Raw genomic sequence first — 24883 nt, forward strand, 5'->3', positions numbered from 1 at the left:
AGAAAGGATTCTTTTGTATTTAAACATCCAGCCTGACCAGGTGGTGGCACAGTGAATAGAGTGTTGGACTGGGGTGCAGAGGACCCAGGTTCGAGACCCCAAGGTTGCCAGCTTGAGCATGGGCTCATCTGGTTTGAGCAAGGCTCACCAGCTTGATCCCAAGGTCGCTGGCTCGAGCAAGGGGTCACTCGGTCTGCTGTAGCCTCCCTCCCACCCCTGTCAAAGCACATATGATGAAAGCAATCAATGAACAACTAAGGAACCACAATGAAGAATTGATGTTTCTCATCTCTCTCCCTTCCTGTCTGTCTGTCCCTATCTGTCCCTCTCTCTGACTCACCCTGTCTCTGCCAAAAAAAATCCCCCCAAAACCCAAAAAACAACAAATATTTATTCAGCAACTGATACCCATCAATGACAGAAGTGGGTAGGAGGGTCGGCTGGACACAGAGATGAGGCAGGGTTCCCCGTGCAGAGAACAGGAGACAGACAGGCGGAACTGAACATCACGGTCAGTGTGGGAAGGAGGCATACCTCCTCCTGCCCCCACCACCCTTTACTGCTTCCAGACTTCCACGGGTCCTTTCTGAATTGTGCTAGACCAGATAACCTCAATGTAGAACACCCATGACTAGGAAGGCAAATATGGAAGGCAGCCGCAGTCTGGCCGGTGGAGGGGCTGACTGTGCGATGACGCTATAAAGGACGGAATGTCTTTCGATCTAAAAATGACAATGGCAAGCCCTTTGCAGGCGCGGCTGTCCCTAAACCAGACAGGTCCAGGATGTTTGGTGTTGCTGAAATGGATGGTACCATTTTCCATTATGAATGTAATTCTGCGTGACCACAAATCTCCTAAAATGTAATCAAGCTAAATATATTAGAAGGGAAGGAAGCAATGGAACAGCGCTCTGCCTTTTATGGGCCTTTGATATGAAGTTATACTTTCTAAAGCTCATCAAGCGGGAGGGGGAGTGCAGAAGCGTTTTTAAGGGCCTGTGGAGTCTTTGGTTTTCATACTCTAATTTCTCCAAGACCTCACCACCCACTCTCCCTTTCTCTTTTTAATATTTCTCACCAGGGTATGGGAATATTGCTCCAAGCACTGAAGGAGGCAAAATCTTTTGTATTTTATATGCCATCTTTGGAATCCCACTCTTTGGTTTCTTATTGGCTGGAATTGGAGACCAACTTGGAACCATCTTTGGGAAAAGCATTGCAAGAGTGGAGAAGGTCTTTCGAGTGAGTACTGCCCCTGGGTAAACCCTAACCTCTGTGATCCGATCGGCCTCAGCCTGACGGGGATCCAGAAGGAATCATCAGGGTGCCGTCATCTCCTTACCACCTCTAACGGAATAGTCTACTGTCATGATCATAGTTCCCGTTTGGGTGATGGGAGTCACGGGTCCTGTGCCTAAACTCTCCTCTTCAGTAGTCACCTTCTGTAGAGTAGTATTTCTGGAATCACAACACAGAGAGTTAAGTATGGATTTGACAACATAGATTTCCTGAAGATGTGAAGCATACTCTGTTTTATTTTGAAAGATGGAAGATAGATTCCTTGGCATATTTGCAATAAAGTAGAGAACAGTAAATTCATCCATTTTGTTTTCGGAACTTCTTCCTCTCATTTTATTTGCAAGCACAGTGTCTTCAGGATGACGCTGGCTTTTCGGATCTCTTCCAGAGCCTGGCTTTTCTAGGTACTGCTTTGTGCTTTGCATCTGTCTCTTTGTGACCCCTCCCTTTTCCTCCTCCCACTGCTGAGTGGTTCCTCAGCGATAGTATACCAACATACTAATTCATACTAAGGTGCTGATGGTTGCTATTATGTCAGTGGGATTTTGTTTTCCTCTTAAGAATACTTACCTTTATGTAAGGCAAAAAACTCCTCAACTCAAGCAATTTATTTACTAAAGATGGCATTCCTGACATCATTTTTATTTACTAAAAGAACAAGCATGGGAAGTAAATGTGATTGGACTGGGCTTCCCAGGGCCCTTTAACTCACACCCATTTGTATCAGTTGACAGAACACTCGTTTTGCTTTGGTGGATGGTCATTTTTGCTCTCTTTCTCATTGTTGACCTAATTGTCAAGTCTTTTAAACCCTCTTGAAGGAATTTTTCTCATGATGACTTAATATTTAAAAATGACAGTTTGAGATCTTTTTCAGAATCTAGGAATGATGGGATAGATAGATCAGTTGTAAGCTCTGCAACTGGACTTGTTTTCCCCCCGAGACAAGGAATCATGACTTCAACTTTCCTTTAGGAAAATGCAAGGGAGCTCCCAGTTCAGTTTTGTTCGAGTGGACGAATAAGGCATGATGGCTGACTTAGGGCCACCTTTCACGAGCTCAGTCATCCTGGGTGAGCTGCCTCAGTTTACTCATTGGCAAAAAGGGGATAGAATTCTAATCTACTTTAGGATGTTTTGGTAATGGCTGAATGAAACAATGTATGGGGAAGAGCCTGGCGCAGGGTCAGAGCTACTAGGGGTCTGTCTCCTGAAGGAAGTGTTTGTCGGCAGGCGGGACCCACGCAGATGTCGTCTGAGCAGCTCGTGGCATGTGGGGTTTTTCTGGACTGTCCCACACCTTTGCTCCCTGGGTGCCGGCTGATCAACCAGCCTCATTAGAGCATGCACCTGGGCTTAGTGGTCACCATGGAAACCACCAGCGCTCAGCTTCTCTGCTTCTCAGAGTTTCTGGCTTCCTTAAACCAGGCGGGGCAGCCATGTCTCCAATAGCTGTTCTCAGAGGAGCCCTTTTAGCCCTCCGAGTTAAAGAAGAGATAAACTAGGCGGATCAAACACTCAGAAGAACAGGATTCAGATGGAGATCAGGCATTTTTATATTTAGGTAGCCTCTCCGGATTTGCAGCATCTTTATTTGTAGAAAGAAAGGATTGGACTATAAGCTTTTGAAATTCCTCTTTATATATATATATATATATATATATATATATATATATATATATATATGAAAATGAATGACTGTCTTCTAAACAAGGGAAGAGGTTGCACTCATTTGAGGACATCTGCTACCAATTGGGGGGCTTAGTTTCCCCTAAGGAATCTGAACTTCAGGCCGAGTCCTGTTCTCCTTGCCCTGAAAGCTGCCCCCCAGTGGGTCAGTCAGCGGGCTCTGGGACGGAGCCTTACACGTCTCACATTTCATTTTTACGCTGATGGCCCACTGGGTTCCTGATAGCGCCTCCGAAGACTGGGAGTCCTCCGGGAAGCGGACAGAGGTGTACTGCGGACTCGGTGGCGCCCGCTGCAGGCGTCTGCGGAGCGGGGTGCAGGCTGCCGTTGGAAGGGTGACGAGTGTCCCTCCTGGAGATGAAACAGCGGTTTGGCTTGCTGCCCGCGGTCTTGGCAGAAAAACTCCAAGCTCATTGCTGTTCATTGAAACGACATCTGAAAGGCCTGTTACTGTTAGGTGATCATCTGAGAATTAAAAATTATAAACCAACGAAACTTAGGGTTGTGATCTCTGGTTCTCATGGGGAAGGTTTATTTTATTTTATTTTTTTCATTGCTCAGTGATTGTCGAGCCTTTCCCCTCAAATGCTGTGGTGTTTTCTTTTCTCTACTCTTGGGAAAGAGGATTTTCTGTGGAGTAAAGATAAAATAGTAAATCAGCCTTCCGGGGGCCTGTGTTCTGAGGCGACACGATTTGGGTCCTACTGTCACGTCTGAGTCTGATTGTAAAGAGTTGCTGAGGGTAGCTGCGTTATTAGGGCTTCTGGCGACAGAGAAATAGAATGCTCGACTAGTGGGGTTCTTATGGGGTGACTAACAGAAAACTCTTTTTTGCCCTCTGAAGCTTAGAACTAATTGAGAAATAGGCATAAGAGTCATATCGAGACTAAAATATTTGCTTTATTGCTGACAAGCTCATCAGAGGATGTAGCTTGAGATTTTGTTTTAAATATTTATTTATTGATTTTAGCGAGAAAGGGAGGGAGAGAGAAAGAGACAAAAACATCAACCTGTCCTTGTATGTGCCCTGAGTGGGGATCGAACCGGCAATCCCTGGACTTCGGGATGGTGCTCTAACCAAGCTATCCGCCCAAGGCAGAGAATGTGTCGATGCCAGAGGGACTTAGTAACCACTTCACCCTAAATTAGGCGGCCTTCCCGGATGCCTTGGTTGTCTATTGCCATGGAACAGCAGATCGCAAATGCAGATGCTTAAAACCACACCCGTTTATTTTGTCGCCGTTCTGGGACTGACCACATTGCTGTGATGAGCTAAGTAACAATTCTGTTGGCAAAGAAGAATTTGGGGTAAACAAATGACAGTATTTCCCACAGGTGTCATCAACTCCCAGCCACACAGACTACTTGCTGGGAAGCTGTGTTCCCTCCCTTTTGTCAGAAATCAGGTGGCCTTTGGGACCCTTGAGACAGAGGGGACGGGAGTATGTTGTGGTGACAGATAGTGCCAGGCTGCTCTCACCCCTGGCAGCTCTGCTGCGGCCCAGACAGCTCTCCAGGCTTTAGGGGTGTGGGGTGGGGTGGAGGGTGGAACGGAGCTAAGCATTGCATACCAGCTCTTAAGAGCTTTGGCCTCCCGTCACAGCCTGTTGGCCTGAACTTGGTGCATGGACCTCTCTAATTTTTGAAATGTAGTGTTTGATCTCTAAGAAGGGGAGGAGATGGGAAAACTGGGGAACACTAATAATCTCATGTGCAAGCTCCCTGGGACTAGTCCTGGACTCACTGTAGGGTGACAGGCATCCCTAGGATTTGGGGTAGAAGGCCTGCAGATCACTCTTTGGGGAATACTACTCTAGTGAGGACTCGTTTCACATCTGAGAAATGGAGCCCGTGACCCGTTCTGTGACTTGCTTTGAGCGAGAGAGTGAGTTGGGGACACAGCCTGGACTTGGACCAGTAATGCTGCCTTAAGCCCCTCCAGGTGGGACACAAATATTTACTGTGCTAACCCCCATCACGAAACCAATGTGGAGTTTCAGTGTTTTCAATATGCCATGCTAATTCATGGAGGTGACTTAGAGGTATTTATATAATACAAAGTAAAAATAATTCTGCCTAGGTTTCCGGGGGGAATCTGGGCAGTCAGCAAGGAGGGATAACGACTTGGGACCAAGCCAGGCTGCTCGTGGGCTCCGAAGCAGATTCTGGAAGTGGGCAGCCTCGCGGTCCCCTGCTGCGGGCTGGCTCTCTCGCTGGGCCCGGCGACTGTCATCTGATAGGATGCTGCAGGAAAACTGGCCGGGTTTTGGACTGGACCCCATTTTCTGGCACTGAGCTGGACTTTGGCCTCTGGTAGGAAGCAGCTGCCTTTTTTTTATCTGGCTGAGCAGCAGGCTTTCTGGTAGTACTTCTTTGTTGTCATGGGACACTTTTTTTCTTTTTCTCCTTTGGCCTTTCCCCCTCAGGGTACAGCAGAAGTGTTTATTTGCCTTTGAAGCCAAAGGCACCTGGGTGTTGTTGACAAAAAATGACACATTACCCTAGGTTTATTACCTGGGGACTTCGAAGCCCCCCAAATACCTAAAGCCAGGCAATGACAATCTCAGTCTGCTAATAGCATTCAATTAGTGGGCTAATCAATCAGGTTGGACTGCAGGAAGGGGCTGGCAGTGGAAGCCAAGGACTGCTGGAGGCCTCCGCCCTGTGCCCGGCGTGAGTCTAGGGAAGATTGGTGGAAAACCGTGGTAGGAGGCTTGTGTTTCTCACAAGGAGTCTTTGAGCTTGCTTCAAGCTCAAAGCAATGGGGTTGAGCTTGCAGCAATGGGGTTAACTTAAAAAAATAAGTATTATTTCAAGAAGATAAAAATCCTTGTTTTGGAAACTGGGTGTTATTTTCAGGTCTGTGAGTGCAATGTCAAAGTCCTAATAGTAGGGAAAATATTCACTGAGGAATCAGTTACGCCTATCAGCATTGTACTTAGATAGGTGTCTGTGTGTGTTGTAGGGGGAGCCAGCTGGTGGGCTGAGAGTGCTTGAGGATGTGTGTGTGTGTGTGTGTGTGTGTGTGTGTCTGCCGCTGTGACATGCCACTCTGCTGCACATACTATTAGAAACTTCGGAGAAATAACTCGGTAGGATTAGTGCTACATGGATAAAGTGGGTGTATTTTGATCAGATCAGAACGAAGACTTTGGTTTCAATGTAAACAATTGTTTTCTTATTTTCCCTAAGGGACGAGAGGTGCTGGAAGGTAATTGTTTTAAACTGCAAAAGTGGCAAATATTTTTAAACCTTTATCAACCAGTTCTCTTCTGAATTAGTTCAAGGATATGGTCTAGCTTCAGTGATCGGTCTGGATGTACACTTCGGACAGACTGTATAAATGACGTCCACACAGCAGACCACACGGCCCATGCTGGTTGGCTGAGTGATAGAGCGCCAGCCCAGCGTGTGGATGTCCCAGGTTCGATTCCCAGTCAGGGCATATGGGAGAAGCACCCATCTGCTTCTCAACCCCTCCCCCTGCCCCTTCCCTCTCTCTTTTCCCCACCCGCAGCCACGGCTTGATTGGTTCAAGCGCATCAGCCCAGGGCACCGAGGATGGCTCCACGGAGCCTCTGCCTCAGGTGTTAAAAATAGCTCGATTGTGAGCATGGCCCCAGATGGGCAGAACCTGGGCCCCAGATGGGGTTGCCAGGTGTATCCTGGTTGGGGCGCAAGCAGGAGTCTGTGTCTCTATCTCCTTCCTCTCACTTGGAAAAAAAAGAAAAAAATCCCCGACTATACGACATCTCTTAGTAACAGCCCAGGACACAGTCTGCCTGTGGCAGTCCCTTCTTTTCTCCCTTCCTCTAATGCAGGGCTGCTCAGCCTCAGCAGTGCTGGCACTTTCAGGCTGAACAGTTGTCATGGGACCTGTCCTGTGCATTGTAGGGCATTTAGCAGCATCCCTGCCCTCTACTCATTAGAAGCCAGTATCGTCGGGGCTTGGAGTTATGTCAGCCCAAAATGTCTCCAGACATTACTAAATGTCCCCATGAGGACAAAGTCATTCCAGTTAAGAATCATGACTCCGCTGAGCTAGGAGTCAGCTGCCTCACAGGTCCCCTGGGTCATGCCCTGGTCTCCTGGCTGAATCTCTCACACGGGTTCTGGTGTCTCTACCAATGGTCTTAACTAGTTCTTCAATGCCAGTGCCATTCCTGCTCAGAACTCTCCTCTCTCAGATGGGCCCTTAAAGTGGCCTTTAAAGATTTTATACTTTGGGATTAAGATAATTTTCCACCGATAAGGGAACGCCTGGGACTTGACTCAGATGAATATATCAAGATAGATTGTTCTACTATTATTCTTCAGCCCACGAACCATCTCAGCACTAACTTGAGCTGACTCAGTCAGGGCTAATCTAATGCATGATACTTCCTCCTTCTCAGCTTATCTTTGATAACCGGCCAGCATCTTTTTGGTGTTTCCTGTTGCCGTCTGAGATCATTACAGGAGGTTTTAATGGCCTTTAAAATGCATCTTCCCTCTTTTTATAAACAGTAAAGCTATCAAACTCTGCCTAAAATGTAACCACTTAAAATACCGCCTGGATAGTGTTTAACATTTCAACGTTTTTATGGTAGCTTTCACAAAGCTTCTTTTTCCTTCTTGCAAACTTTGATCACAGGTCATGCACTTCTGGGACTCAGTTCACTTCTGGGAAGTCACGAGTGAACTTCTGTATGTAGGAAACTTTGTAGGGAGACTTGGATTTGTCCAATAGGACTTGATTGAAGTCGGATGGTCTACAGTGGCACTCTAGTCTTGAAGTCTAGAGCTAAGTAAGATGCTGATCTGATTTGAGGTTTTACTCTATGCTACACACTGGTTGCTGGCTTTGCCTGGAGTTAGTTGTACAATAATCCTCTCATAAAGGCCATACTGCCCTTTTAATTTTATGAGATCAGAATGTTCACATTGGCTCTATGACCTGTCCAAGGTCACCCAGCCCATACGGGACAAAGCCAGGATGTCAAACCAGATCTCCCTGCTCCAGTGCGCGCGCACAGAGAGGGTCTTTCCACTGTCCTTTCTTCCTTCTTTCTCTTGTAAGGCAGGGATCGAAGATTCAGAAGGGTCTTCATGAAGGTTAGTATGACCTGGGGACCGATAAAGATGGACGGTTGAGGAAAAGTTAATATTGACCCTGTGTCTGCTCTCAAAGGGTTTCCCAACCATGTCATCTGTTGCTACTTTGAGTTGGACCATTGCTGTTGATTCTTTTCTAAGCACCTGCTCTAGCTCCCTGCTACTGAGTCCTTATCAGCAAGCATCTCCTTCTGGGCGTTCTCCACTCCTGGAGAGGAGTCTGGGGTTGACGTGCCTCCTTGCTCGTGCCCACTGTGTGACTGACGTGAGGGCGGGCCTAAGGAAGGGGACTGTACTGTCCCAGTGGCTGAATCGTTTTGACCCACCTCCGAGAGAAAAGTTGCCAGGCAGTGATAGCCTCTACTCCTGTTCACTTTGTGCAAACCACTCAGTGTTGACAATAAGAAGAGACCCAGTTCACAGCCAAGCCATTGGTGAGCTGAGGCAGTGGGTCTTGCCCCTAGTAAACATACCTCTTCTTCTGGGCTCCACCGAGGGCCTCAGTGCCTGGCTTCAGAGGTTTTGAGGACCTGCAGTTTGAGCACATCAGCACCGAGATTTTAATTCGTACTGGGGATTGAACTCAGTCCCAAACTCGAGGAAAGCGGTGAGGGAGCTCCTCCTAAACTGTCGTCTGGTGGAGGAAAGTCTCGGGAATATTTCTGTATTCATTATCTGCTTGATTGTGCCCATTGAAGAGGTGAGCACATGGGCTCTGTTAATAAAAGCATCTTCTATCTTTGCATTTGGGGGCTACCACAAGTCCAGAGACGTGTCTACCACCTGGTAACCTGGCTCTAAAGCTTCTAGGTACTTTGGAGTTATGAATTCCATGCAAGAATTTTATGAGCGGCCATTTTTATTTGGATCATAAAATCAGCTTAATAGGTGGGTGATTTCCCATATTCACCATTTTCAAAGCTAGTTTGGGTCTTCTGCGAGGCACACGATTTAATAGAATCCTTTTAAGAACTCTACTTTAAAAAAATTATATTTATCAATGTAAAAAGAAAAAAACCTATCATTTTTCTCTAGCCTCATGCTACTTTTGTGAGCTAGGCAAGTCATGAACCATTCTAGTGTAGCTTCCGGAAAATGAGGTTTTTGAACACTGAGAGATGCCTGCGTTGAACTGAGTCTGCCCACCCGGGAGCTGGGCGAGTGATCTATGGGCTACCACTTAGGGTGGCACATTTCTAAATGACTGGTATGCCCGTAGTCATGGATAAAAAATAGTTTTAGAACTTCTCACTTTAGGAAAGGCAAATGTTTGGAACACATCATTATTGAGAGTCATGCCAGTGTTGGGGACCTTTACCCCAAAGAGGCAGCTTGGGAGGTGTCAGTGTGCCCAGCATAGTGTGGTCACACTGCTAAGCAGGTGCAGGTGCTGGTGGCTCTGTGTGAGGAAGGGCTGCCCAGAGCAAGTCCAGCCTAGGAAGTGTGCATTTCTGTTAGAGAAAACACATTTCAAGTTTCTGGGGGGGGGAGGGAAGAGCTTTGCTTTTTATTTTCTGAGAAGGACTGTGTTTGTGTGTCACAGCATTTTGGACTTAATGGTTTTGAACCCTGTCCCGGAGTTTACTGCCGGGTTTTAGTCTCTGGTTTAGTACAGAGCTGTGGTACTTCCCCGGTGAGTGCCGGGTCTCCAGGGACCTTAAGTGCTGTTTTAAAGGGCCCAAGAATGCTTTTGTGCATCTAGCTTTGCTGGGACGAATTAACAACATGTCTCCTCACAGAGCGACAGTTCTTTTCCAAGAGTATGTAGCGGGATTGTCATCACTGAAATTCATTTTAAAAGGTGATTCCCAAATTCATAGCATCATTTTTTTTCATGACATGTTTCCATAATCAGTGAATACCAGAAGTTCTATTGTTCTGTGGGGATTGAGGCATTCTTTTAACATCCAGAAAGGACTCCCACCCTCAGAGATGTTGAGAACAAGGGGAAAGAGCAACATCTGATGCTTTTCAGATCAGTGCTGTTCCCATGTCGCTTGGGGACTCTTCCCCATAGAATCAACAGTATTGTCCTGGCCACGGTCACACAGTTTCAAAGTGGTTCTCAGGTAAGGCAACGCCAGGAGCCAGTGGGGTACGATAGAGCTGGCTTCTGCATTTACTTTGTGCCTATATTTTTTATTTTTTTTTATTTTTTATTTTTCTGAAGCTGGAAACAGGGAGAGACAGTCAGACAGACTCCCGCATGCGCCCGACCGGGATCCACCCGGCCCGCCCACCAGAGGCGGTGCTCTGCCCCCCAGGGGGCGATGCTCTGCCCATCCTGGGCGTCGCCATATTGCGACCAGAGCCACTCTAGCACCTGAGGCAGAGGCCACAGAGCCATGCCCAGCGCCCGGGCCATCTCTGCTCCAATGGAGCCTTGGCTGCAGGAGGGGAAGAGAGAGACAGAGAGGAAAGCGCGGCGGAGGGGTGGAGAAGCAAATGGGCGCTTCTCCTGTGTGCCCTGGCCGGGAATCGAACCCGGGTCCTCCGCACGCTAGGCCGACGCTCTACCGCTGAGCCAACCGGCCAGGGCTGTGCCTATATTTTTTTATTGTGGCAAAATATACTCATGTAAAATTTACCATTTCAGCTGTTTTAAAATATACGCTTAAGTGGCATTAAATACATTCATCTTGTTGTGCAGACATCGTGGTCACACGATGTCTCCAGACCCAAAAGTCTGTGCCCATGGAGTGGTAGCTTCTCATTCTCCCTCTTCCCAGCCCCCGGTGACCTCTGTTCTCCCTCTGTCTCTGCAAAGGTGGCTGCTCTAGGTGGCAGCATGCAGTCTTTGTCCTCTGTGTCTGCTTGTGTCTGGGTTATTTCACGCAGAATACTGTGTTTGAGGGTTCATGCATGTTATAGCAGATGTCAGAACTTCCTTCCTTTTTAAGGCTGAGTGATATTCCATTAGATATATAACCACATTTTGTTTATCCATTTATCTGTCAATGGACACTTGAGTTGCTTCATCTTTTTTTTTTTCTTGTATTTTTCTGAAGTTAGAAGCAGGGAGGCAGAGAGACCGACTCCTGCATGCGCCCGACCGAGATCCACCTGGCATGCCCACCAGGGGGCAATGCTTTGCCCATCTGGGGCGTTGCTCCATTGCAACCAGAGCCATGCTAGTACCTGTGGCAGAGGCCATGGAGCCATCCTTAGCTCCCAGGCCAACTTTGCTCCAATGGAGCCTTGGCTGTGGGAGGGGAAGAGAGAGACAGAGAGGAAGGAGAGGGGAAGGGGTAGAGAAGCAGATGGATGCTTCTCCTGTGTGCCCTGGCCGGCAATCGAACCTGGGACATCCACACTCCTGGCTGACGCTTTACCACTGAGCCAAATCGGCCAGGGCTTTTGCTTCACTTTTTGACGACTGTGACTAATGCTGCTATGACACGGGTATAAAAAATCTGCTCAGGTCCTTGCTTTCAATTCTTCTGGATAGATGCCCAGAAGTGAAATTGTGGGTCAGACAGTAATTCTATATTTAATTTTTTAAGGAACTGCCGTACTGCTTTCCACAGCGCCGCACTACTTTACATTCCCAATTTCTCCACATCCTCACCAACACTTGTTGTTTTCTGCTTGCTTTTGCTTATTCAACTTTCATGGGCCACGGAGACAGCGTCCGCTGACCTGCCGTCCGATTGCCCCTGAGTGTTGGCTGCTCCGCCGGCTGCCGTTCTGTTACGCTGAGGCCTGAGGCGAGAGGCTGCGCCCGGAGCTCTGCCTCCCGCTGGCACCTGTCCCCTCCTGTCCTCACCTCCGCTGTGGTCCCTGCCTGTTCCCGTCTGCTTCCTCAGCTCTGGCTGCAGCGGAGCCACCGGAGAGAGGGCGGCCAAACGCCAGGCCACCTCGGGCTGCTGCACGCTGGCGACGTCGGGGTTCCACCTTGCCTTGCTGCTGCGCACATCCCTCTGTTCACCTCCTCCGGGCTCACGATCCAGCTGCCCCTCACTGCTTCTCCCTCACACCTCTCCCCCGGCTGGTTTAATAACCGATTCCCAAGGAACGCCTTCTGTGTTTGCCACACGGTGGGGTACGCGGCAGTAAACACAAGGCAGTCTTTCCACGTGAGAAGGAAACAGACATGCGTAAAGACCGATGTCCCTGATGAGACCAGGCTGGGGCAGGCAGCATCTGAAATCACACTCCCTCAGTACCTAAGCCACATGACCTCAGGCTGAGCCTCCATTTTCCTTCTTTGAAAAATGGGGTCTTAGCTGGTGCCTGGCATCCCGTCAGCACCCAGTAAATGTTCAACCTGTCGGGTACGGGAGCGCAGAGGAGGGACTTGTGGATGCCAGCTTGTGAGCTTGTCATCACCTAAACCTTCGGTGGCGCACCTGTCTTAGGTTGCTAATAGGTTGGGCTCTTTGAGGGAAGCATAAGGGTCTTGAAAACAAGGGCTGCCATGTCCTTTTCCTGACCCCTGTCCAGCACTAAGCACTTCGGAGGCGTTCAGTAAATACCTGGTTGTGAATTCATTGGGAATGAGAGAGAGATGAACTAGACTCCTTTTCACGCACCCAGGGTGGGTAGGCTGTGCAGCACCTCCAACGAACCCGAGTGAAGAAGGGGTGCTAGCTGATGTTACCCTCAGTCCTGCTTTTTAGGTGGGAAGGCTTGGGGCTGGGACTCAACTTCCGTCACCAGTCATTGCCCTTGGAGGAAAAATTGCACTAGCCATGTGCAGCCAAGAAGAGTCAGAAGGTCCGAGTGTACCCCTGCCGTTCTGTCTGTGCGGAGTGGGGGTGGGGGTGGGTGGTGGAGGGGGCGGGGAGGTTGTGCTTTGTTTCCTTGGCTAAAGGTAACAGGCTGCCCCCGTTTTCGCAGATATGTCCATGATAACCCACCTCACGCATCGATTCTAGTAAAAGGAAAGTAAAAAAATGAGAAAGAATCCATTTTAGCCACATGCTGTTTGCCTCTCCGCTTGCCTTACTAGCTCTTGAACACATGGGCCAGTTTATATTTTTAGAAAGCATCAAGGTGTTCCTAGACTTTCTTCTCCAAAAGATAACGGGCCCTGAAATATCAAAAGGGGCCTCAGCAAGAGGTTTTGCTGCGCTGCTGTTTAGATACTGTGTTCTTGCCACCTTGGGTCCAGGTAGGTGGAGCGATGTCTGCTCGGTCAATTTCTTCCATTCCTTGGCAAAAGAACTTAACTCTAAACAGCAGCAGTCTTTCACACGAGCCTGGGGAACGGTTGAATGGGCTCGTGGTAAATTATTTATTAACATTTGTCTGTCTCAAAAAGGAAACCCCATTTCCCTTTTACTGCTGAGTGGGCACCAGCCAGTGCCTGGGGCGTCTCCCGCCAGTTATCAGGACTGTCCCCTCTACCTGAACATCGCTTTACAGTTCAGTCTGAAGAGTTAGGAACAGGGATCTATATATACTATATATACTACATATATAAATATGTATATATATATATGGCATATATATATATATATATATGGCATGAGTTAGGGAAAGGAAAGGGCTCTCTGTATGATTTTAAGGAGAGCAGAAAGCTTCTGTGTGATTTTAAAAAAAGAATTTTACTGAGTATTGTAACAGAGTTGGCAACAAAGCCAGAAGAAAGCAAGTATCAACATTTCAAGTGAAACGTGTGCCGTGGGCGTGCCATATGGTGTCCCCGTGGTGTTATCACCACTTTGTCTGTGGCTTTTATCCTTGCTCTTTGCTTCTCGCCTCTGCTCCTTTTTTTTTTTTTATTTAAAAAAAATCCATATCAGTGGTCCTTAGCCCTTCGATTCTGTCTTTCTGTTTGATGTATTTCCCTCCGACCTTTCCGTTGGAGGTTTGTCAACCTCTTCTTCACGGGAGGGAAGGGAGAGGACCTGTCCAGATGGCTACGTAAACATGTGCCACCTGCTTTGGGAGCCTCTCCTGGGGGAGCCTGAGGTGGATGAGATTGCCCCCCGCCTGGAAAACGGGCACACTGCTTTCCATCTTGTCTGTGTGTTGGGTTTTTTTTTTTTTTAAATTATCACATGCCTTCAGTTTTAATAAGATTTCTAAATATGGTTTGAATTCACATTCTCTCTTATGATTAGAAAAACAACAGAAAATGAATCCACAAACTAGATTTTGTGGAAAGTTCATAATAACCAAAAAATTTAAATGTTTTTTTCACAATTAGCATTCTTTCTTGGAGTTAGATCCTTGAGGACCGTATTTGGGGGGAGAAATCTGTTTGCACAGGAGAAATTCACGGGGCCTGTGCATTTGCACTAAATGTGTCACACCCTGTCACCTCCAGACTTTTCCACGGCATGTTTATGGGCCTTCCAGTGCCCTCACCCTCCTCCTGCTCTCCAGATGCCATGTTTCCCCAGGTATAAGATGCTCTCGTGTATAAGATGCACCTTAATTTGGGGGCCCTGAAATTTGAAAAAAAGTATTACATAAAGTATTGAACTCAAGGTCTTTTTTTTTTTAGCATTTTTCTGAAGTTAGAAGCAGGGAGGCAGTCAGACTCCTGCATGCTCCTGACCGGGATCCACCCGGCATGCCCACTAGGGCGCGATGCTCTGCCCATCTGGGGCGTTGCTCTGTTGCAGCTGGAGCCATTCTAGTGCCTGAGGCAGAGGCCATGGAGCTGTCCTCAGCGCCCTGGCCAACTTTGCTCCAGTGGAGCCTTGGCTGCGGGAGGGGAAGAGAGAGATAGAAAGGAAGGAGAGTGGGAAGGGTGGAGAAGCAGATGGAAGCCCTGGCTGGGAATCAAACCCGGGGCTTCCACATGCTGGGCTGACACTCTACGACTGAGCCAACCGGGCAGGGCCTGTTATTCATCTACAACGAGTGTAAAACAAGCATGAAAAAGCGGGAAATGCAAGTAAAAAACCTACAACCACTGTATAAGACACACCCAGTTTTTAGACCTGAAAATTTTCGGAAAATGGTGTGCCTTATATATACATGAGAAAATATGGTAAGTGTCATTTTTTCAGGGAGCTCTTTCTGACTCGTAAATGAGGTCAGCACCCTGTCCCCCCTCCCCTCACATATTGTACGCCCCCAGAATAACATTCGTCTCTTTGGTCAGAGTTGTGTGTGTGACACTTGTTGAGCCCATCAGCCTGAGAGCTGGGTGAGGACGGGTCCTGTCTGCCGGTCAGCATAGTCTCGAGCCCGGGGCCTGGCACCTCAACCTGGCGAATGAATGAATGAGCATTGCTAGATATGACCTCATCCATTTTAATGTAGAAAATGACCTTGAAACCAAAAATAGTGTTATATGCAAAAAATGTCAGTGTGTGTGTGTGGGGGGAAGTCATAACTGTTGAAATGCAATTATTTTGATGAAAGGACTTTTTAGTAGGGAGCAATCCCCTGAGAATGATTAGTGCCTGTGGTCTTCCTCTGCACAGGGACCTTCCTCTCATCAGACGATATCTGTAAGTGTAATTCTATAGACTTCTCAACAAAGTTATAAAAAAATAAGCAACTGACAGAAGCTCCTTAAATGCAGTCCACAGTTTATTTTTATGCAGTGGTTTTCCGCCTTGTAATACCCACCACCCCTTTTTATAGCAAATACTTATTAATGCGCTTTTACCACACTGAAATAAATTTTGCATTAGATAGTGCAACTTACCAACACATCTAATTTTGAAAAGATTCAACCCTATTTTCTAGCTACAAGATGAAGGAGAAATAAAAGAAAGGTCATTTACAATAAATAATACATGTTTCAGGAATAGGTGCTTGGTCACGGAGCCCCGGGGGACCCCTTGCCTCTATATATAGAATACCGTCCCTGCAAATGCAGGCTGGTTCGAGAGCGTCATATCAGTGACTAAGGTGCCACCAGGGACTTTCCTGTCAGGGATGTGGTTTACGAAAATGGAGAACAATTCTTGTCAAGGTTCCAACTAATCAAAATTCAGCCTTGCAATTTACATCGGAGTCACAGTCTTGTACGATTCAGCCAGTATTGACACAGTGCCAGAAAGTTTTTTTTTTTTTTGTGTGTGTGTGTGTTGGTGTGTAAAGGGCGTTCTCAGCTTATCTAATCATAAACAATGTTTTATTTCTCAGTAGGTCATTGAAAACTCATGCCAAATATGAGGTAATTCTCTGATTTGTGACACTAATTCTTCTGCTACAGGGAGTCCCCCCACCCCACACTACATAGCCAGGAGTGTCCCTCCAATTGTGTGACAGCCACAAACACCCTCACAGATTTACCAATCACTTCCCAGGGTGTTATAATCTAAATGGTTATATATAGATATAGGTCTCTATATACACTTGCAGGGGCTCCAGTGTAACTTTCAGGAATTCACATGTATAATTTTTGTTCTTTTGTCATTGGCCAGTAGTAAAGACTCTCTCTTTGACCCAGCTCCTGTGGTATTAATATTTAATTCAACACATCCAGATTGTGTGTGTGTGTGTGTGTGTGTGTGTGTGTATGCCCGTCCCTGTGCCTCTCTCTTATATGCACTCCACTCTTACTGGCATTCCACATTATAAAATCATTTACTTTAAACAGTTCCTCTCGGTTTTTCTTCAGGCGCTAAAAAAGACGGAGCAGGTGTAGAAAAATGCACCCAGGATACAAAGATAGAGAGAGACAGCTGCAGGCAGATAACAGTTCAGAAGGAGTGGGTCCATTGACAGGGGAACATGCAAGGAACAGAGACAGCAGGGAGGAGGACACTGTAACTCTAACCAGAAGGCTGGAGGACTTCCTGCAGGAGGCAATGTTGGAATTGTGTTTTGAAGAACAAACAGAAGTTTGATGAGCATGAAAAGGGGAATGACATCTTTGTAGATGGAATAGCCTTTTAAAAAGGCACAGAGGCGCCTGACCTGTGGTGGCGCAGTGGATAAAGCGTCGACCTGGAATGCTGAGGTCGCCGGTTCAAAACCCTGGGCTTGCCTTGTCAAAGCACACATGGGAGTTGATGCTCCCTGCTCCTCCTTCCCCTTCTCTCTCTCTCTCTCTTTCTCTCTCTCTCACTCTCTAAAAAAAAATTTAATAAAAGAAAAAATAAAAAGGCACAGAAGCGAGAGATGTTGCTGTGTGTGGACGCCAATCAATGATCCAGTCCCTTTAGAGAGTGGGGGCAAATCAGCTGGTATTACAGACCAGACAGAGAGGGAAGGCAAGTGCTTGCTGACAGCAGGGCTCCCAGCCCTTTTGCTTGGGAAGGAGGCTGTAGAACTCTGTGGGAAGAGGAGGTGTCCCCGGGCAGCTAGTAGGACGGGCAGCTAGTAGGACGTAATGACCATATAGGAACAAGGCTTCCTCTAAGCTCCGCCCCCTCACCCTGCCACCTCACAGGCCAATGTCCCCGGGATTCTGAGGGCTCAGACAAGTCCCTTCTCTCTTATCTTACTGGAGTAAGATGTGGGGGTGTTGGTCAAATAAGTCTGTAAATATGATATATATGTTTGCTCGCTTATAGTTTACATTATGTGTGGGGGACAGGCTGTAAGCAGGCCCCATCTTTATAGCCTAAGGCTTAGTTTTAAGACTAAGCCTTTCCCACCCTTTTTGATGTGGGGTGGTGCACTCTCATGAGGAATCCCATTATGCCTCAGATAAGTGACTTTGTATCAGAGACTTCCTTATTTGTATATTGGATTAAAGGTTTTGATTTCTACACTATAAAATGGGGACAGACGTGGGGTGGGGTGGGCTCTCTCTCTCTCAGTTCCTGAGATTGGCATTAGAGAGGAGAGCAGAGAAGGGCCACGTGGAGGAGGCCAGGAGAAGCAGCCAAGATGGTTGATTGCTGAAAGAGAAGCCAGTTTGTGCAGAGTTTATGCAGAGAGAAGGAGATGGGGAACAGAGGTGAATAAGTCTGGTGTGCTAGAAACCTTTGATTCTAGGAAACTCGGATAAGTCAGTAGCTTTGTGAGCACTGAATGAGTGGGTTTTAGAGCCCAGTGTGTGTTTTTACTTGCCCGCCGGGTGCAAGCTAGGATTAAAGGTGATGGCGCACCAGTTCTTGGCTCTGTTGTTTCATTACCGACTGTCCGAATCTAATGTGAACCTTCAGGGGCCAGGCGGTTGTGATGGTGGCTGTGGCTACTGGCCTTACAAGACGTGGATATCTACTCTCCTCTTAGTTTTTCCTCGGGGTCATGGTTATATAATTTGAAGACAAACTGTATGATTTTCAAGGGTGTTTTGCTGTTTCTCGAGGGAACATGTGGCGTCCCTGCCCTCTAGTACTTGTAGGGGATGTCACCCATGTCTGTCCTGGCCACAGCCTGTCTCTGTGAGCTCCTCTGATCTCTAATCTCTAACCACCGACTTCCTGGCGATATGGCTGGCTCCCTTTGCGGGTGGCAGAGCCCTCTGCTCGGGTGGTGGAAGCGACTGCCCTGCTGTCCCCAGGCGAGGAGCTGGCACTGCTCCCCCTGGAATGCCCATCCCAGGAACAGATATAGCCTTTTCCACGCCACAGCCGAAACGAGCTGTCATTTTTGATAAGACTTTTCTGAAGGTATAGGAATGTCAGAGACATTAAAGTGTTGTAAAGTAATTGTACTTTAATCTGCGGGTTACACAGAGACACCAAGTCCAAATGAATTTTTGAGGAGTTTATTGATTAGCTAGCTAGCTACACGGGGCACAATCTCAAATCATGTAGAAAGTCCCCACCATTCTGCAGCTGATGTTATAGACCAAATCACATACCAGTTAGAGTGGGTAAGGAGGGGCTTGCGATCCCTTTGTCTAGAGGTGTACGTTACTCTCATCTTGATTAAGGTACATAAACATTATTTTCTAAGGTTTTTAGATACATTATATCTCCTTTGCTCTGTGTGGCAAATGGCCCCAGGCACTGTCTCAGAGGATTCTAGGAATTAACTGAACTATGACTAAGTGACCCAGTTGTCCTTGTAAACCAAGAAGCTCCTGCATTCTTCTTCTTTCATTCTCTACAGCAGGGGTCGGGAAACTTTTTGGCTGAGAGAACCATGAACGCCACATATTTTAAAATGTAATTCCGTGAGAGCCATACAATGACTCATGTATGTTACGCATTATCCAATTAAAATTTGGTGTTGTCCCGGAGGACAGCTGTGATTGGCTCCAGCCACCTGCAACCATGAACATGAGCGGTAGTAAATGAATGGATTGTAATACATGAGAATGTTTTATATTTTTAACGTTATTATTTTTTTTTTAGTAAAGATTTGTCTGCGAGCCAGATGCAGCCATCAAAAGAGCCACATCTGACTCGCGAGTCTTAGGTTCCCCATCCCTGCTCCACAGAAAGGAGGGGGTAAGAAGCCTGACTCCTCCTCTTTAAAATGGCGTTGCTAATGCTAAGTTTTACAGTTCCTTGGCAGCTTACCGCCAGAGCAGCTAACTCAGATCTAGTTCGAGTTCTGTGTGATACTAGAACAGAATTTCACGCCAGTCTCTGTGGGGCTGGGACCCTGCCCTGCCTCCGAGGGCAGAGGTCAGACCATCCCGACCTCCAGGAGACACAGTTGTGGGTCAGCAGCTTAGCTGGGTCAAGATAAACCAACTCTGGTGATTTAAGCAGAAAAGAAAGTTTTTAAGGAAGATACTGAATAGTTACCAAGTCCTTGGGATGGTTGGAGACCCGGACTTGGAAGGTAACCAGCTAAGAACAATGACCCAAATCATGCCACAAATTGGTACTGGAAGAAGCCACTGCCATGTCTGCTTGGTACAGCTAGCAGCTGGTCCTGCTGACCTCACTGATTCTGGCTGCTGGAATGACCCTTCTGACTTTCCCTAGAAAGCAGATATAATACCACTGCTTGGTCGCCAGCCCCGGAATGCATTTCACATGATTTCTGCTTCTTTACCGATAGCCAGTATCATGTCCACTTCTGCCTGCCACCTCCCTCCCCCTACGGAAGCTCCCACCTGGGGCTGTTTAGTCCCACCCCAGTTGGGGCAATGGTTCTCCCTCCACTTCTCATCCCACTTAAGGTCCAAGTCCCTTACTTTCTGTTCAAGAGACTTAGGAGCGGTAGACTGCGCACAGGTGGTGACGCGGTTGGTGCCACCGAAAGAGAGCTCTGCGTCTGACCCCTTCCTCTTTATCCTCTGGGCCCACTGGCCGGCGTTGTGCGGATCCCACCTGGAAGTCCCTAAGAAGGCGCACCTCCTTTCGCACTTCCTTCCTCTCTCGGGTGAGTGGCTCTTCTGCCTTCTCCCTGCCTCCAGCCCTCGCCCAGTCTTACCTAGTCTCCTGGCGAGGACACTGCAGTTCTGCGGGCACGCCTCTGGGAGTCTGCACTCCTCCCTTAGAGATAGCCCTTGGGTGGCTGGAGAGCTGGAGGAGGCGGAGGAGGACACGCAGAAAACCATCAGGCGCTTACTTCAAGGCCAAGCCTGTCCCAATTGCCTCACCAGTGTCCCCTTTCCAGTCTGACGTGGGTCTCCCTGGCTGGGGGAACCTGTGTGGCATGCTTGTGTCCCCGCCGTGGGGAGGTCAGAAGGTGAGTAACGAGCCTCGTTCAGCTGCTGTGCTGGGAAGAGTTCTCTGTCTGTCACCAAAGCAAAGAAGGGAGTTCAGATGGTGGGAAGACAAAGGGAATGACCAGGGCCCTCTAGAGCCACAGTGTCCTGTCATCTCGTTCACTTAATTCCATCACAATGTGGCTGTAGGGTGGTGTCACTGCCCTTAAAAAGCATCCTTGATGGCTGCGAACAGAGCGCTGCAGGCCGGGTGTCAGCAGCATTGGTCCAGTCCCATTTTCTAAGTTTTCTTCCAGCGCAAGGAGGACTTCAGGAGGCCGGAGTGTCCTTTCCTGTGCTCTCTGTCTCTGGTCCTCCGTGGAGGACTCTTCCAACGAGGCCATGCGCAGGTGGGCTGCATTCTTTGCAGGAGTGAAGCAATCAAAAACTACATCTTAATGATAATACTTTTCTAAGCACATATTATCCACAGAGATGCAACCCTACCTAAGGGCGGACCAGTGCTCACCACTTGACCCTGTGGAGCACGTGGGGCCCCTGCCTCCTCTCGTTTGCATGGCTGAGCAGCTCAGTCATTTCACCAAAGATGAAAGTATCCTTTCGTCATTACATTAAGCTCTGTTAAAGGGTTGGCATATAAGTTAATTCCTTTAAAAGGAAAAAAATATATCCATTAACTAACAACAAGGACATTTATCATGTGTGTTCATGTAATTTAAGTAAGCTTCTGTCTGATTATTCTAATCAAATCCACATTCTAATCAAATTCTTTCTGATCAGATTAAGGAACAGTGCTGCTCTTTAATAATTGTAGATGAACGATAGATAGATAAACATAGATGGGCGACATCATCATTTACTTGCTTACAATTCACGCACACTTGGAACCCGAAATTTCCTCGAGACGTTGGTACGAGACTTGAGTAAGGTACAGAGAGGACGAGTCTATTAGGATGCCAGTATAGCCACGCTGGGCGATTCTGCCCTGAGGCTGTCGATAAAGACCTTGTCGGGGCCGGAAAGCAGCCAGTGCCCATGCAATCTTCTGAGTGCATCGGCACCTCCTCGCAGGGGTCTGTCTCTCCAGACCAGTCTTCTGTCTGACTCGCTGGCGACAACTCCCGTCACTCCAGTGGGGGAATCTGCAGGTGTGGGCAATCTATATGGGACAAACGGTGTCATCAGGTCCCCTGTTAAATGCTCTCACTCAGTGGGTTCTTTTCTCTTTCTAATACTTCTCTCGAGCCTGATTATGTATTGCTCCTGTGATTATTTAATGCTCACCTAGTCCCCAGTCACTCAGCGAGGCTGGGGCCATGCTGTTTTCTCCAGAGAATTTTGCTCAGTAACTGACAGAGAGGAGGTGCACAGTAAATATTGATTGATTGGAAGAATAGAAAAGTTACAGGATTCAGTTCCATTCACAGCTTTGAAAATGTTCTGCTAAAGAAATTTTCTCAGCTCTGGATGTTTCTGTCAAGTCACTGCAATGCAAGACGTCCGTCCCAGTTTAGGATGTATTTCTGAGTGACTTACTATAAAGTTGTGTTTTGTTCTTAAATGTCTCTGTTCCCAGTTTTTTAAAATATGTATATATATTATATTATTTATTTATTTTTTTACAGAGAGAGAGAGAGAGTCAAAGAGAGGGATAGATAGGGACAGACAGACAGGAACGAAGAGAGATGAGAAGCATCAATCATCACTTTTTTGTTGCGACACCTTAGTTGTTCATTGATTGCTTTCTCATATGTGCCTTGACCGTGGGCCTTCAGCAGACCAAGTAACCCCTTGCTCGAGCCAGCGACCTTGGGTTCAAGCTGGTGAGCTTTTGCTCAAACCAGATGAGCCTGTGCTCAAACTGGCGACCTCGGAGTCTCAAACCTGGGTCCTCGGCATCTCCAGTCCGATGCTCTATCCACTGCGCCACCGCCTGGTCAGGCTCTGTTCCCAGTTTAACTATGAAGTTCACCCATATAGCTTTCTCTCTTTTTTCTGTTCTCTTTATATCTCCCAAACAGGCACAAGCCAAGATGGGAAGTTTTCTTATACCTCCAAGTCATTGCTCCATTGCTGCTTTATTTCTTTTTCTTCTTCTTTTCCAAGTGAGAGGAGGGGAGATAGAGAGACAGACTCCTGTATGTGCGCTGACTGGGATCTACCTGGCACCCCCCGACTGGGGCCGATGCTCTGCCCATCGAGGGCCATGCTCACAACCAAGCTATTTTTAGCACCTGTGGCAGAAGCTCCATGGAGCCATCCTCAGTGTCTGGGGCCAGTGCGCTTGTAACAATTCAGCCATGGCTGTGTGTGTGTGTGTGGGGGGGATCCAGATAGAGAGAGGGAAAGGGAGGGGAAGGGGTGGAGAAGCCGATGGTTGCTTCTCTTGTGCGCCTTAAATAGGAATCAGACCTGGGACATCTACATGCCAGGCCGATGCTCTATCACTGAGCCAATGCCCAGGGCCCATCTCTGCTTTCTATGCTCCAAAGTCTTTTTGTCAGTTACCCTCATCCTTCTCAACAGCTTCCTTAATGTATCTTGGTGCTTATTGCCTTTTTCTCTTCTAGTTCACAATCCTTTTCCTTATGAGATTTCTTATATTTTAAAAATAATTTTATGTACACACGCATCCCTACATGCTTTTATTAAAAAGTATTTGTCTAAAAAGAAAGAAAGAAGGAAAGAAAGGGTGTAAACATTCAGTATAAGACCCAGGAATTTTTACAGATATTGACTCAGTAATACACAAGTACTCTTTAAGGTATCGACTTAAATCTGGCTAATCCTCGGGGCTTTTTTTCAAATCTTTAACAGGCAAAATAAATAAGGCCACAGAAAATGCACATGTGATTGTCATTTACCTTGGTCCCCTGGCCTAGCGACAGTCATTTCAGGCAGTCGCCAGAGGCTTACAAGGCTTCTCTCTGAGCTACTGATACCGGAGAGTGGACAGAGGGGCATATGCTGCTTTCTTCTCTCCCACACTTCCTGGGTGCTCATGGGTCTCTCCCAACTTCCTGGGTGCTCTTGGATGCTGGTGCCAGGGAACAGGGACATGGCAGAGGGACGATCTGGAAGGAGGAGGAAGAGTAAAGGGCTCTTTGATAAGTCACAGTGGGGCAAGTGAGCATTTTACTTTACCTGGTGTGTTAAGCAGCTGTATTATGACCATTGGTCCTCAACTCCTCTCTGTGTAAGATTCTTGTTCTTCCTGGCCAGGTCTAGCCAATGGCTTCCCCAATTCCTTATCTCCTTTATGGAGGGCACTGTCAGCAGCAGTCCCACTGTGATCTCATTCTCTCTTTTCTGCTTTTGCCACTACCTAAAGAAGGAAACTCATTTTCTGTTGAGGAGAACTTGCCCCAGAGAAGATGGCCTGACTTCCTCCTTTCTTCATGGTGAAATTACCATGGAATTCTCTGATACAATAAAAAACCATGGCACCAGATGGAAAAAGAAGAGTAGAGATGATCAAGGTCTTTGAGGGAGCCCAGTAAAGAATACCCCCTCTTCCCCACCCAAAGTGGGAACCCAGCTGAGAAATAAGACAAAAGAGTTAACAGATTGAAGTCTAATTTTGCCACATTCCCCTGACACTGGAGGATATGGTTTCTATCTGTGGACAAGGGGGTTTCCTAGTATAACCCCAGAATTAGAAAAGGGTTACCAGGAGTACTTCTTCAGGGCAACTCACTTCCCAAAAGAGAGGGCGAGGGAGAGGGAGAGGCCGGGTCCTCAGTCCCTGGGTCAGAGCAAGAGGCTGAAGGCCACATGTGTTATAGTGGGTAGGGTTCCTTGCACAAGGAGGGAAGCGTTAGGGGTGGGAAGGAACTTTTATCCTATTTGGGGGAATATAGTGCCCTGACTATTGTGGATTGCTTGGCCAATGATCTATGATCGTGACCCTTTGTTAGTGGCGGGAAAAGCATGAGCCTACCTTCGAGATTTCTGTAGCATTGGGATTCTAGTAATAAAATTGTATACTTGAGTGTGTGCTGGTGGAGAAGGCTTCTTCTTAGTGTGGAGACATTGTTCAAGTGCTGCTGACATCTGGGTAAAAGAAACGTGGGGTTTGGTTGCGAGGGCAGCTGGGCAGGGCATGTGTCGGGTTGACCAGGAGTTATTCTGTTGACCGAGTTCACCAGGAGGTGCCCCATTCTCCTCTCCTTTCCAGGGGTCTGCATTTCTCACCTCAACTAGTGAGAGGGACCCTTCCTCAGTCAAGGGACATCTAGGTGTTTCCTACATCAGCGTGATTGCCTATGTGACACAGTTTCTGAATGCTTAGCTGACGAAGATCCAAGGATGGTCCATTGCACTCGGCATACTTGTGTATTCCATGTACCAGAGCCGCAAGAA

General features: G+C 47.5%; 1 protein-coding gene across 4 annotated transcripts in view; it reads left to right on the forward strand.

The window, feature by feature from the left end:
• The window catches only part of KCNK10 (potassium two pore domain channel subfamily K member 10), a 133590-nt gene that overhangs the window by 88832 nt on the left and 19875 nt on the right, over nt 1–24883 (forward strand). For all 4 annotated transcript variants that reach the window (XM_066275504.1, XM_066275502.1, XM_066275505.1 and 1 more), the window contains exon 4: nt 1082–1242. In XM_066275504.1, the coding sequence (XP_066131601.1) occupies nt 1082–1242 (161 nt within the window). The remainder of the gene's footprint in view (nt 1–1081; nt 1243–24883) is intronic.

Source organism: Saccopteryx bilineata, chromosome 4 (genome assembly GCF_036850765.1).
Source record: "Saccopteryx bilineata isolate mSacBil1 chromosome 4, mSacBil1_pri_phased_curated, whole genome shotgun sequence".
NCBI lineage: Eukaryota > Metazoa > Chordata > Mammalia > Chiroptera > Emballonuridae > Saccopteryx > Saccopteryx bilineata.